This window comes from Platalea leucorodia, assembly GCF_965183815.1.
Source record: "Platalea leucorodia genome assembly, chromosome: 11".
Taxonomy (NCBI): Eukaryota; Metazoa; Chordata; class Aves; order Pelecaniformes; family Threskiornithidae; genus Platalea; species Platalea leucorodia.
The window spans coordinates 18700576-18714436 of NC_138833.1; the positions used below are offsets into that span (position 1 = coordinate 18700576).

The window sequence follows — 13861 nt, forward strand, 5'->3', positions numbered from 1 at the left end:
TTTTTTTCTTTTTTTTCTTCTTTTTGCAAATACCACCCAAGTACAAGGGCTTGGGGAGGAGGGGGCATCTGTGGGAGAGCAGGAGACTTAGAGCCCAGCAGGCAGCCAGGGTCAGACCCTGTGCTTTTCCCACCCCACAGCAGCATACAAATCTTCCCCTTCTGCCGAGGGTTTCAAATAAAAGTGTTTCAGCTTTGCTGCTCTGAAAATTAGAATTTTTCTTCTGAATGCATTTGTGCAAGTAGGTTGTGGCCAAAGCCTTTATCGGCTCGTCAGGCTTGGCTCTTCTCTCTGCCCCATCAAAGCTGTGCCTTGGCTTCTCGGCTGTGCCCTGGGACCCAGCAGCCTGGTTTATGCTGAAAGTGGGGCTGCAGCTGAAAAAAGAGCCCGGCATGTGCCGATGGCAGCAGCGTGTTGATACCGAGCTGCTGCTGATCCACGAGAGATCAAAGGAGCAAAAGCCAGCCCATGCTCGGAGACGGCCGGGTGCCGTGCCAGCATCGCTGCAGCTCGGCTTATCCTCACACTGCTGAGTAATGCATGCCATTGCGGTGTGTCATTAGCAGGGCTGTTTGGGAAATCAGGGCTAAAAAAAGCTAATCTCTTGAAGCTGTGGCAGAAAAGTCTCCTTAAAGTATGCAGACTGATGGGGAGAGTGGTTCCCTGAGGGGGATCCGAGGCCACCTGAACCCCAGGGCGGGAGGAGCGGCTGAGCACAGGCAGCTCCTGGGGTATTTCTGACCATGGGGAGTCACCATGGCCAGGTCCACAGCCATCCTTTCTTCCAAGGGTTGAGTGCTGCAGGGCTGCTCCTGTTCCATGAAATGGCTTTGCCGAGGCTGCCCCTTCCCAGGTGTCACTTAGCAAAGCATCATCTCCAGTGCCCTTGCCCTCCCCTGCGCTGCGGCTGCCAGCCAAGGCAACCCCGGTGAGTCAAAAAGTCTAAAGGAAAATATCATCACTAGTTTTTGTGCTACCTCGGATGCTGGAAAGAGTAATTTGGGTTTGCCTTATGGGAAAAAGCAGCACATGCTGCTGAGAAAATGCGGCACTCTGGGAGCAAGGGCGGGAAGCCGGCAGGGTGACAGCCTGCCCAGGCCCCTCAGAAACCTGCCCAGACCCTGAGCCAGCAGCAGGGCTGGCTCCCCGCTGCGATCTCACTGGTGCCGGGCTCGTGCCATCCCACTTTGCTGAAAATGCCAAAGAGCGAAGGCAGAAACTGGGGTTTATGAGCAGGAAACAAGGACAGAGCAGGTGAAACCCATCTTTTCCTTTTCTATAAGAAAACGCTGCTCCCCCAGCAAGCCCAGAGCTGGCAACCTGCTCTTCCCAACGTGCCACCAGCAAGCAGGGGGATGAGTCTGCCGTGGGGACACCGCTGCATTTAGAGTTTTATTAAAAATAGCTACAGGGAACTGCAAAGCTCACAAGTCCATCCTGACAGAGGAAAGCTGGGTTGGGGACCTGCACAAGCACAGCCAAGTGCTCCCTCCCCTGGCTTTAATTTGGGATTAAGCCCAGCTGTGGTGGGAGGTGCGGCCATGCCAGGTGATGCTCATCCTGCAGCCGGCACTTCAGGCAAGAGGGAGGCTGTCCTGCTCTTCCCTGCTCAGCCTCGCTGTGTGATCAGCTCCTCTCGAGCCAGCAGGTAGGATACTCTGGTATCCCTGGGGTGTTTTGGGGAGCGGGGCGAGTCCCTGGCTTGGGACATGGAGTTGGTGGCAGGATCTGCAGCTCAAGGTGCTGGGGCAGCATAAATGTTGTGTGGTCGGACTGGGGGTTTGGAGCAGGGTGCTGTACTGGTGGGTTTTCCTCGTCCTGCTGCTCGTGCTGCCCCTGCCTGGATGCAGCCCCGTTCCTGGGCCTGGCAGAGATGTTGCTGTCCTCTGTCTGCAAAGTGCTTTAGGGTTGTAGGGTAATTGAGGCTGGCAGGGACCTTGGGAGGTCTCTCCTCCAACCTTCTCCACCCTGAAGCATCTCTTAGCATTATGAAAAAAGCTCTTTTTACTCTCCAATTTTCCCCAGGATCTCTCCTGTGTTTCTTCACGCAACCCACTGATGTCTAAGCTTAGAAACACTGTGCCTGAATTAATGTGCAGGGATTGTGCTCTTTTATGATGGAGGTGTTGAGCGGGATTTACAAAGTAAAACTAAACAGCTAAAATATCAGTCCTAATCCAGGCAGGGACTGATTTCTGCTGAGCAGAGCTGGCTTTCAAAGAAGGAGGCTGTATTCCCTTGCAAACCTCAGGGTAACTCAGCTCCTGGGTCAGCCAGCCGTGGAACTGGTTCCAGTTTGCATCTGGGCTGTCTAGTGAGAACATCCCTGTGTGTCCCAAATGCAACCCCCTTTCCCTGATTTTGTTTCCAGAAGGGGATGTGAATAGCAATTTTTTTTTTTACATCTGCTGGTTGTCTGAGCCAAGTGTCTCTATCTGGGCATCCCGAGCCTTCCCGTGTTCGTGCCCTTCCTTATGCGCCCTCCCCCAGTTCAGCACTAAGGCACCCGGCTGGAGAGAAAGCCAGAAAGTTACGGCTTGGGTCAGTAAGCGCTGGGAGAGTGGTTTCTGGGCTGCGGTTGGTGGGAAGTACAATTCTGACCATGTTGGGGGCTCTGGTGGGTACTTAAGACTCAGCGATAACCCATCGCTGGTGTCTGGGAGTGCTGCTGGATGGAAGGGTTCTGCTGAACCTCCCAGGCGTGACCCTGGTGTGCTCCTAGTGCTGCTCCAGCAAAAATGCAACGAGAGTGTTTCAAGAAATGACTTTTGTTTTATTCCAGTCTGGAGAGAATGGCATCCCTCCGTCCTTCCCTCCCTCCCTCCCTGCCGGTGTGGGAAGCTGGGCTGCTCACCTGCCTTCCACAGCTTCTTGCTCTTGAGGACGGAGGTGATGACTAAGCCGTTGCCCAGGATGTCACCTGTGATGGTGATGATGAGTGTGGGGCTGAGCAGGGCGAGTGCCCAGGCGGGGTAGGGTGGCATGTCCCCCTGCCCTGCGCTCCCCTCCATGCCAGGCAGGGGCTGTGCAGGGCTGGCAGCCACTCCAGACTGCCTCCCCTTGAGGAAGAGGAGGAGGAAGAGGAATGGGAACAAGCTCTTGGGGCTTGCCTGCTTCCTCCTCTCCCCTCTCAGAAGCTCTTCTTTACCCCAGGCCACCCTGTGGACCTCCCAGGAGTGTTTTGGGGGCACTGCAGGGTGCAGGCAGGAAGGGTCCCTGCCCGCATCCCAGCTGCTGGGGTCTCATGGCAATCTCTGGCTAGCCAAGCTCTGCGCAGCCAGTAGGAGCTCAGTGTTTGCCTGTTTCTGGGCTGGGGGAGTTAATTTGCTCTGGGAGCATCTTCTAAACCAGTGCTCTTCACCCATGGCATCAGGTCTTGCAAAGTGCCCTTCTGCCTCGGCGTGGGGCTGGCCCTGAGGGATCCCCTTTGGGGGTGCAGGTTGCAGAGCCAGAGGCTGCTGGGGTCCTGCCTTTCCCCCGAGCAGGCTGATGTCTGGGCAGGGGACACTGAGGATCTGCCCTGGGCTGGCCCGGTCCCACCTCATCGGTCACTCTCGGGGTCACTTTGCCCCCTGTGGATATTGTCCCTTGGCAGCACTGCTCCCCTGGTCCTCCCTTTGCCACCTCCATGGTGGTAGCTAATGACATCACTGGCACTCAAAGCATTGCTGAGCTTTAGTGAAGTCATCAGCTGTTCTCTGTTGGGGAAACTCTGAGATGGATCTTGCTCTCCAGTTGATGGCGAGCCCTGCCAGAGGAGGCTGCCTGGTGTGCGTGGGGGAGTGACAGCAGTGATGAGCCTGGGGTTCTTGGTTAAAAAAAAAATTATGGAAGTGCAAGAGAGCTTTGAGAGGTAAAACAGGCAGCGCTTCGGGGGGCTGTGGGGTGGCTGACGGGTGCTGGAGGAGCAGCAAGCAGCCCTGATGCCCAGGGGATGCTTGGGCAGGGGACTGGGGCTGCGGGTAGGGTCTAGAGGTGCTGGGGCTGGCTGCTGTGTCCCATGGAGCCTGTGCTGGGCGTTTTGGGGACCTCTCTGCAGATATGCTTGAGTCAGGTGTGTTTTCCAGGTTAACTGGGTGATAGTCATCTCCTTAAGGGCTGTGGCTTTATTTTCAGAGACGACATCAATTTCTGTTTTCCCAAGTGTGTTTTGTTGAGGATGAGAATCGAGGCAGGGCTTGGATTTGGGTCCTTTCAACCCCTTTGCTCCTGAGTTAACAGATATGGGAGGCTTGTGCCTTCCTGAAGCAAGGCAGGCTACCGTGGGTCTGCCTCCTTCTTCTGACTCTTATGGGATCCTCAAAGGTGTGTTGAATTTGCTGTCTTGGTACTTCTTTGAAGGCTTAAGAGACTGGGGATGCTGGTGTCAAAAATAAGCTGTTGTTCCCTGGGCTGCCCTTGGCTGGAGCTAGGCAGGGATGTCCTGCTTACAAGGTGTGGTGAGTTGACCCTGGTTGGATGCCAGGTGCCCACCAAAGCTGCTCTATCACTCCCCTCCTCAGAGGGACAGGGAGGAGAAAATACAATGAAAAGCTCATGGGTTGAGATAAGGACAGGGAGAGATCACTCAGCAGTTACCGTCACGGGCAAAACATACTCGACTTGGGAAAAATTAATTTATTACCAATCAAATCAGAGTAGGATAATGAGAAATAAAACCAAATCTTAAAAACACCTTCCCCCCACCCCTCCCTTCTTCCCAGGCTTAACTTCACTCCCAATTTCTCTCCCTCCTCCCCACCAGTGGCGCAGGGGGACCGGGAATGGGGGTTGTGGTCAGTTCATCCCACGCTGTCTCTGCTGCTCCTTCCTCCTCAGGGGAGGACTCCTCACACTCTTCCCCTGCTCCAGCATGGGGTCCCTTCCCATGGCAGGCAGTCGTCTACAAACTTCTCCATCATGAGTCCTTCCTGCAGGCTGCAGTTCTTCACGAACTGCTCCAGCATGGGTCCCTTCCACGGGGTGCAGTCCTTCAGGAGCAGACTGCTCCAGTGTGGGTCCCCCGCGGGGTCACAAGCCCTGCCAGCAAACCTGCTCCAGCGTGGGCTTCTCTCTCCAGGGGTCCACAGGTCCTGCCAGGAGCCTGCTCCAGCCTAGGCTTCCCATGGGGTCACAGCCTCCTTTGGGCATCCCCCTGCTCCAGCATGGGGTCCTCTGTGGGCTGCAGGTGGATCTCTGCTCCACCATGGACCTGCATGGGCTGCAGGGCACAGCCTGCCTCGCCATGGTCTTCACCAGGGGCTGCAGGGGAATCTCTGCTCCAGTGCCTGGAGCACCTCCTCTTCCTCCTCCTTCACTGACCTTGGTGTCTGCAGAGTTGTTCCTCTCACGTATTCTCACCCCTCTCTCTGGCTGCAGTTGCCCGGGTTTTTTTTCCCCTTTTTAAATATGTTATTGCAGAGGTGCTGTCACCATCACTGATGGGCTCGGCCTTGGTGGGTCTATCTTGGAGCTGGTTGGCACTGGCCCTATCGGACATAGGGGAAGCTTCTAGCAGCTTCTCACAGAATCCACCCCTGTAGCCCCCCTGCTACCAAAACCTTGCCATGCAAACCCAATACACGAGGGAATCCCTGAGTTATTGAATGAAATCATAATAGTAAAAAAATCCAAACTCTTTTAATACTTTCCAAAAATCAACAACAAAAAAGTTACATCAAACAACCAACCAAAGAAAACCTCTCACAAAGAAATGATACGTTCCCAAGCACAAGGACGTACAGGCAAACCCACGCTCAGTAGCCTTGGTGCCCCATCTCGGGTAGGAGATGCCACGCAGTGCTGGCCAGTCTTTCTGGGATACACTGGGGAGCCCCAGCTGGGTGGCAGGACCATGTACCGCTGCATTCAGCGTGGGACCATGACAGCCACAGGGACGTGCCTGTGCTCACACCCTTGGGCTGGGGTCTCCCTTACTCCCGCAAGTGCAGCCTGACTGGGCAAGGGTCTTGCTTTGCTGCTAGCTGCACTGGTTTGAGTCTGGGGGTGGTTCCTGGTGTGACAAAGATTGTTGCTTGGCTTTTCTACAGGAATGAATTTTTTTTTTTTTTCTTCTTGGACTTCTGTTGGCCAAGTGAGGGACATGCTGATGTGAGGAACAAGTGTGGGACAGCTGCATTCCCTCATCTCTCTCCCTGTGTCAGGGAGCAGACGTAGAAGAGGGTTTGCACCAGCTGATCCATTCCACTGGGCAAACTGTTGGCTCAATGCAAGCCCTCAGAGCCAGAGCTGGGGGCAGGGAGCTTGTGCTATCCCACCTGGGGCACTCCCAGGCTGTGCATCGCTAGTCCTTTTGCACCTTCTCCACCACAACTGCTGCTATGTCTGTAGTGCTTGCCCTCGTCCTCCTCCTCATCATCCCTGTGGCCAGGAGCCCGGGGTGGGAGGAGGTGGTGTGCTGCGGTCCTGCATGGTGTCGGAGGAAGTCCCCTTGGCAAGGAGGCAGGTTAGTCATTGGCATCCCAGGAGCATCCTCCGTGTCCCGGCAGTGGCTGGAGCATTTCCCCTCTGTTTGCAGCAGGAGCACCGTGGAGGGCAGTGGGGAGAAAGATCCAGCCAAATTACAACCCAGCCATGCAGGGGGAGATGCCACAAGCCGGGGGGGATGGGACACGTAAGCCTCCCTTTGGTGGCACGTGCCAGCCCCCAGCACGCTGTTCTGCATGGAGATGTGCTTCTCTTTTCATCTTTAGGATGAGCCCCCCATTAAAACATCACCTCCTCGCAGCTCCCGTAGTCACTCTCCACCATGTCAGAGCCCTCATAGTTAGGGGGTGGAAGGGGCTGGGCTCGGATGCTGGGCTGGTGGCCCACCTCACAGTCTGCATAGGAAGGCTGGGCCACGCTCAGGCGCATGCTCACCCGCTTGTAGCCGGGGTCGGGCTGGTACGGGATGCCCTCGCCCTGCACCAGCTGGGCTGGGTAGTAGCTGATGGCCGTATATTCATTCTGGCACTGGGAGGCTCCCATGTCCACGGGGCTGAGTGGCAAGAAGTCCTCCAGGTTCTGGTTGCTGTAGCGGGGTGGGATGGGGGCCCGCTTGTTGCTCTGGTCCAGTGGGAAGGGAAAGCCCCCATAAAGAGCGACCGGCTCTGCGTCTGCTGGCGGAGGGGGCGGTGGGGGGAGAGGAGGGTGGGAGGAGGATGCAGGGGGGCCTTGAATGATCTCGTAGTGGGAATATTCCTGGACATCTGATGACAGGTACCGGGGGGGCCAGTAGGTTGTTTCTGCTGGGTAAACTGGAATAAAACAGAGTTGTGTTAGCCGCAGTTCAAGCTGTTGCTTTCCCCCTCTTGCCCTCCCACTAGCTCCTTCTGTAGATTCTGAGCCTGCAGGAGATGTGGCAAACCAGGGAAGAGAGGACACGTGAGGACAGGGGAGTTATAGTTGCTGCTTTGGGAACCGAGGGGACCTGAGGGCGCCCCTGGCTGTGCTGGGGCAGTGTTCCCACCAGTACATCCCCTGCTCTAGCACCCAAAAGACACACTTCATCACGCCATCCGGATGCAAGAAGCTTGCATGATGAAGGGATGGGGGCAGAGCAAGTGATCCACTGGATCTCTCCTTTCCCTGTAGTTACTCTGGTGAACCCCCTTCTAATAACATCCTTTGGTGATGAACTGCACGGGGACAACGCGGTCACCTTGCTGTCCGGAGCCACGCAAGGTGTTTCCCTGAGCGCGTGATCCCTCTGCCTAGGAGCATTGACACAAATGCCTTCACTAAAACTCACACTGACTTTCAGGTTCTTAATTTTTTCCCCTTAGCTTCATTATTCTCTTTTATAGGGTCTTTTGATCCAGGATGTGTGGGAATCCAGGCTATGCATTAATGGTTTCCCTGCTAATTGTATACGAGACTGAGAAGGTTAAAGCTCTAAACTGGGGTGTACCGGTGAGCAGGGAGGGAAGAGCCAATAAAGGACCTGTAGCAGGGCTTGAGCAGCATTTGCCTGTATTTTTTGCTTGGCTTTAACCAACACTGTTGGGCCCTCAAGTTTGCAAACCTTTGATCCACTTCACAGGGGGAAGAGGGATGTGTAAGAGCAAGAAAAAGCTGTGGCTACTGACCCATCTCCTCCCTGGCCCAGGTGCACTTGATGAAGGACTCATTGTCAGAGTTGGAGGGGGGTGCAGCGGGGGGCAGGTTGGGTGCCACGCTGCACACGATGGTGCCCCGGTGCTTTGGGGCGTTGGCCGAGTTGAAGGTGATGAACTCAGGGGTGCTGGTGGGTTTGCGCTGCTCTGGAGTGGCCCGGTCCAGGTTGTTGTGTGCTGCATTGCTGAGGATGTTGAGCTCAATGGGTGGCACGGCTTGGGTGCCCACACCCACGCTTTTGGAGAACTCGCTCTTGGAGAGCAGATCGGGGTCCTCCCGGGCCACGGGCTTGTGTGCCTTGGCCCGGTGACAGTAGCGCTTGCGGATGATCACGAAGGCCACGGCCAGGATGGCTGCCCCCAGCAAGCCGGCTACGATCTCTGCGATCTCCTCGGGGCCCACTGGCCACTGCGTGGGCACGATGGCGGGCGTGATGATGGGCTGTGTGCAGTAGTCCCCCTGGTAATCCGAGGGGCAGATGCAGTGGATGGAGCCCTGGTTGCTCACACAGCGCCCTGAGTTTCGGCATGGGTTGTCTTGGCACTCCTCAGCCAGCTTCTCGCACCTGTAGTGGGGACAGGATGGAGACAACCACCATTAGCCTGGGGATGCAGCTAAAACTGCATAATCCTGTTGAGGGCTCTGACTTACATTGGCCAAGGATGCTCCATCCTGGTCTGCTCTCCCTCTTTTGCTAGACTTGTGCTACCTGCTTCTCCTGGTAGAGGACCATGATCCTTGAGTCTAAAATGACGCTTTTCAGGAGACCGTGTTTTACAGAATGGTCCTAATTTTCAGTCATATGCAACAAATTAAAATGGGGGGCTTCCTGCCTCAGAAGAGTATTTGGAGTTTCTAGAGCTAACACTGCATACAGAGATGCTCCCATCCTGTCAAATTAGGGAGCCCAGGGTCACTCTGAGATGTGTTAACCTCTTATGAAGTCTCATATGTCCTCCAGGCTCTGTGGGGTCTCAGGGTGATCTGTGGATGTCTGCAGGTTGCAGCAAACATTTGGGGAACATCTAGCCTGAGAAGTGGTGAATTGGCATCCTTGTTGGAGAGGTGTTTGGCATTTTATGGAGCATCTGCAGAACTGAGACCGAATTTCTGATTCTCTGTCCTGCTCCACACAACCTAAGCATTCCCTGACAGTACAGGGGACCTCTCCTTCCAACAGTAATGATCTCCCTGCGCTAGGGGGAATATGCAATGCTTTGTTGGCTTTCCTTCCTTATTTTTCCTTGTTACTAAAGAAACTCTGTGAGGTTTGGACTCCTCTTGTTTCTTAGTGTTTTAGGATGTGTGAGCTGGTGTGTGCAACATGCACCCCCAGGCTCCAACTGGATGACCAGTGATTTCAGATATTACACTGCCACCTAATGCTCAGCTACATACTTTTATTCCAAGAGTTGCACGAATAATTTCTGCCTTTGCATTGATTCAAAGGACCAGTGCTCATCCTGGCTAAATGACTAAGGCAGAAGGATGAACTGGATGTGATGATGCTGTTTGAGCTGTGCTGGGCATCTCTCACCAGGCTGGGCTGCAGGCAGGGCAGGGGGCTTGGAGGGGGTGCGTGGCTGCGGCGGGTAACGCTGAGCAGCAGAGAAGCCTCTGGGCTTGGGTTAATTCTCTAGCTGGAGGTATTTGGCAAGTGTGCACTGACATTTCATGTATGGGAAACGTATCCAAGCTGTAACACTGATGGTGAGAACTTCAAAGTGATACGAACTGTAGGGTTCAGGGCCAAAGCCAAACGCTCCAACGCCTCATGATAATGTAGGCTATTTGACAGGAGAGGGGGAATGGCATCCTACACCTGCTTTTCAGCATAGCCCACTGTCCTGAGCTGAGCTTTAAATTAGATGAATCATGGCTGTGACCTGGGAGAGAAATTCCCCTTGGATGAGCCCTGCAGAGCTGGTCCTGGGCAGAAACAGCCCCCGTAGCACCCAGGGTGGGTGTCCCAGCTAGTGAGGGAGGGGGCAGCTCGCAGCTGTGCCAGCCAGCCTCCCCCCAGCCTCAGGGCACCCTCCTGCCACCCAGCGCAGTGCCTGCCCGCACCCTGCTGCCAGGCAGCCCTGGCCGCAAGGAAGATGCCACCATTGCAGCCGAGCTCTGCACACACTGCGGGGAAGGAGCAGCTTGTGGGGAGAGACCCTCCCCTCACAAGGAGAGGCTTTGAACCTGCACCAAGCAGAACATCTGCAGGCATTCAAAGCACCTGTGAGGAGAAAAGATTTTTTTTTTTTTTTTTCCTCCTCCTCCTCCTGCTCAGAGGAGAAGGGCACAGAGGGGCAATGACCGCATGATGGCAGAGCTACTTATGCCCTGGTCTGCTCAGCTCTGCCTTCGGACAGTTCCCTGCTGCAATGCTCAGGTACGTGCAATTTGCACTTAAACCCAGGGTGTCTGGTGAGCTCCAGAAATGTGCAATGCTCGTTGGCAGAGATTGTGTTTTCAGCCCACCATGGGAGATCGTCATGCCCAAAGCTTGCCCAGATCTTACCTTTCGCCCAGGTACCAGTCAGGGCAGTGGCAGGAGTAGCCAGTGGCGGAGAGGGTGCAGGTTCCCCCGTGCAGGCAGGGCTTGGACTCGCAGGGACTGTCCCCTAGCTCACAGTGCTCACCAGAAAACAGCCCGGGGCAGATGCAGGTGTAACCTGGAGAGGGTGAGAGTGCCATGACTATCCACATGGAAGAATCAGCCAGAACAAGGAGGAGCAGTACCTGGTGCTGATGGCACCCACAGAGGTCTCAGTCTGGCTACCTAAGCATAGGGACCTGCTGCTGCAGGAGGTGCTGTTGGGCACCCAGGCCATCCATGGAGTGCTGGTGGGTACAGTACAGGACCTGAAGCAGTTGCTAGGGGCTGTCTGACCGCTCTGGGGCAATGCCATGGCACTAGAGAGCTATTTAAACAACAAGTCAAGCCTACCCTCTCCTGACACAGACCCTTTCCTGCCAGGGATGTATTCAGGGCACAGCTTTATTGCATGGAGAAGCAGAGGGACAAATTCAGGTTAAAGGAAGGGGAGCCTGGCTGGCTGATTCACAGTTTCTGACTCTGCTAAATGCAATCCTCTGTAGATTATTGTTCTCTGAAGTCTTTGGTCCTGTGAATTCTCGTGGTATGAAGGGCTTGTTTCAACACGTCGGGTTTCTCTTGCCTACAGGAGGTGTCTGGTCGCAGCCAGAGAGAAACCCGAGGACTCAGAGGGGGCTGCTGCTGTTTGTGTTTTTGGCTGCTGTTTAGTGTAGCCCTAAGCATGGGAATGTCCCTGGCTGTGCTGAGCTCCTGCTAGTCACTTGGCTGGTGGTGCCGTGCGGGAAGTTCGGAGCTTCCACCTTGCAGCACGCTTGAAAAGTCTTTGCTACTCGTCCACAAGCTAAACATCCCTGCTTTAGAGCACAAACGGAACAAATGCAGACCTGTTTCCACATGTGTGTTAGTGGTGGTACAACAAGGACGTGCTGACACTTGTGCAGCAGGTGCTGGACGTTGCCTGTAGGGCTACGTGTGCCCAAACACACATGTTCCTGGATGCGGGGGTTCACATGCGTTTGAACCTGTGGTCCTGAGCGCTGTGGTTGATGTGGCGGCTGGTCTGGTTTTGACCCTTTCCGCACAGATGTGTTCTCACGCGGCCACGTGGCTTACGTGGGCTTGCTTGCACAGACATGTCTTTGCCTGTTCATGTAGTCCCACGCCTGAGATCCCCGGGCAGAGTTTTGCATAAACACGTGCTGCATGCCCGTGGTCTCCAGGACCAAGCCCGCAATGTTCAAGGAAGCCAAGCACCCAGGATAACCTCACAAACTAAACATCCCTTGAGCAACCCCTTCCCTGCAGTTGTGTCCTGTGTGTTTCTGCCTGGGGCCATGTCCCACAGGCTCTTTCCTGGGTAGCTGGGACATTTGCAAAAGTTGATCACCTTGGAAGGAAACTATGGGAAGGGCACTGGATGATTATTAGCGAGGGAGTGATTTTCCTCCTTCCTCCTCCTATTGCATGCTCTCCGCAAAGCACGCGTGTGATGCCTTGACTGAGAGCAGAGATGAGTTTTCACTTTGTGGTCTTTGAGCCCCTTCCAGCCCAGCCAGAGGGGTTTTCTGTGCAGAGGATCTCAAGAATAAGGCGGAGGCATGAGTGCCAGCCAGGCTAACTGTTCGGTTTAGATGCATCTCGTGTCAAACAAGTTCACCTGAACCAGGCAGCTGCTGAGTCGACAGGGCTGGGAATCTTGTTCCCAGAGGCTGTGGGCAGGGCAGGAGGCGGTGTGCTCCCTCCTCCGTCCTCACTCGCTCACCGGGCAGGGTGTGGGCTTTGGCAATGGCCCCAAAGAGCACAGAGCTGTGGGAGGAGTTCCTGCCCCACGCAGCAGCTTGGAAAGCACCCCTCTGTCCTAAGAAAGGGCCAAAGTGCAGACAGTATCTGCCTCGAAAGACAGGGCAGTATGGGGTGCAGCCCCACTGTGCTGGAAGCTGGGACGTGGGTGTTGGGCAGCGACACAAGGGTGGACATGGCTGGGAGTGGTTCCTCCCCCTGAGGCCACTGCAAGCTAGCCCTGTCCCTGTGATACAGCTCGCTGGTGGACGACCCTCTGGTGGAAAGAACAAGGCAGTGGTGAGACTGTCTTGGGAAAAGCCTGGTACCAAACCTCTGTTGAGCACATGCACCCCACGTTAGCCTGAGACTCTTGAATTTGAGCTTACGGTTTTCCCACATCCCTTCCCATAGCCCCGGGGAGTCACTGAGTGCAGTGGGAATAGACCAAGATCTTGGCTTGTTTCTGCCCAGATACCATCACTGCATGATCCCATCTTGCCCGATTCGAGCCTTGCTAATGGCTCCTTAAGCAAAGAGAATGCAGAGGGGTGGGTGGAATTTCTATTTGCATTTGAGTTTTTGGCAACACTGCACTCTCCTGGGTCATGAACACTCCTTAGAAACACCCTCCTGCCCTCTGGCCATGGTCGGCTGATGAGAGCCAGGATGATGATCTCATACCCCCCAGCTGCTGCTGCACTGAGTCAGCTGTCACTTGAGGTCCCCCAGGACAGGGCACCTCTGATTCTCCTCTGGAGTAGCCCCTCACATAGGGATGAATGAAGATGTTGCATCTTTCCCTCCCCTCACTGCTTATTGCTCTGCGTGGGATATACACGTACCTCCTCCATGAGTTTCAGAGCACATCCCGTTGTTGAGGCATGGGTTGCTGCTGCAGGCACCGGTGGGGGAGCAACATTGCTTTATTCCCACCTCCTCCATGACTTCCTTTGATTGCCCTTTCCCGGGCAGGAGAACCACTTCTCTGCCGTTGATTGCAACCACATCCAGGCAGCCCCTGAACCCCCGCGTGACTCTCTGGGACTGGAGCGGCTGCCGGAGGCCCCCAAAAAGCAAGTCTCGTCTGCCCTGGGAGATGCTACAGGTCGCTGGCAGCTGGAGAGAGGCGTTTCCCAGTCCATCGATGAGCAGGCGGATAGATGTGTTCTTCACCTCCAGGAAGACTGAGTGCCACTCGCCATTGCTCACAAAACGTGAGGAGGAGAGGTTCCCGGTGTAGTTCCCCCGGCAGCTGTACCCAAGTTGAGGTACTCCATTAACCATCTGCAAAACACATCCCAGAAGTCATGGTTAGCCGTGATACAGGTGGCTGCTGTTCGTGGAGGCTTTCAGCACTTCTGCTGCTTGTTCACCTCTCTCCCTGACTAAGCATTGAGAGTCAAGGTGAACCCCCAACTTTCAGACTCCAGG

General features: G+C 55.1%; 1 protein-coding gene across 1 annotated transcript in view; it reads right to left on the reverse strand.

The window, feature by feature from the left end:
• Positions 1 to 6705: 6705 nt before the first annotated feature.
• FAT2 (FAT atypical cadherin 2) overlaps positions 6706 to 13861 on the reverse strand; it is a gene marked incomplete at both ends in the record, with an annotated part of 46282 nt that continues 39126 nt past the window's right edge. The window contains 4 exons of the mRNA XM_082323855.1: positions 6706 to 7238; positions 8070 to 8662; positions 10610 to 10763; positions 13273 to 13714. Coding sequence (XP_082179981.1) covers positions 6706 to 7238; positions 8070 to 8662; positions 10610 to 10763; positions 13273 to 13714 — 1722 coding nt within the window. The remainder of the gene's footprint in view (positions 7239 to 8069; positions 8663 to 10609; positions 10764 to 13272; positions 13715 to 13861) is intronic.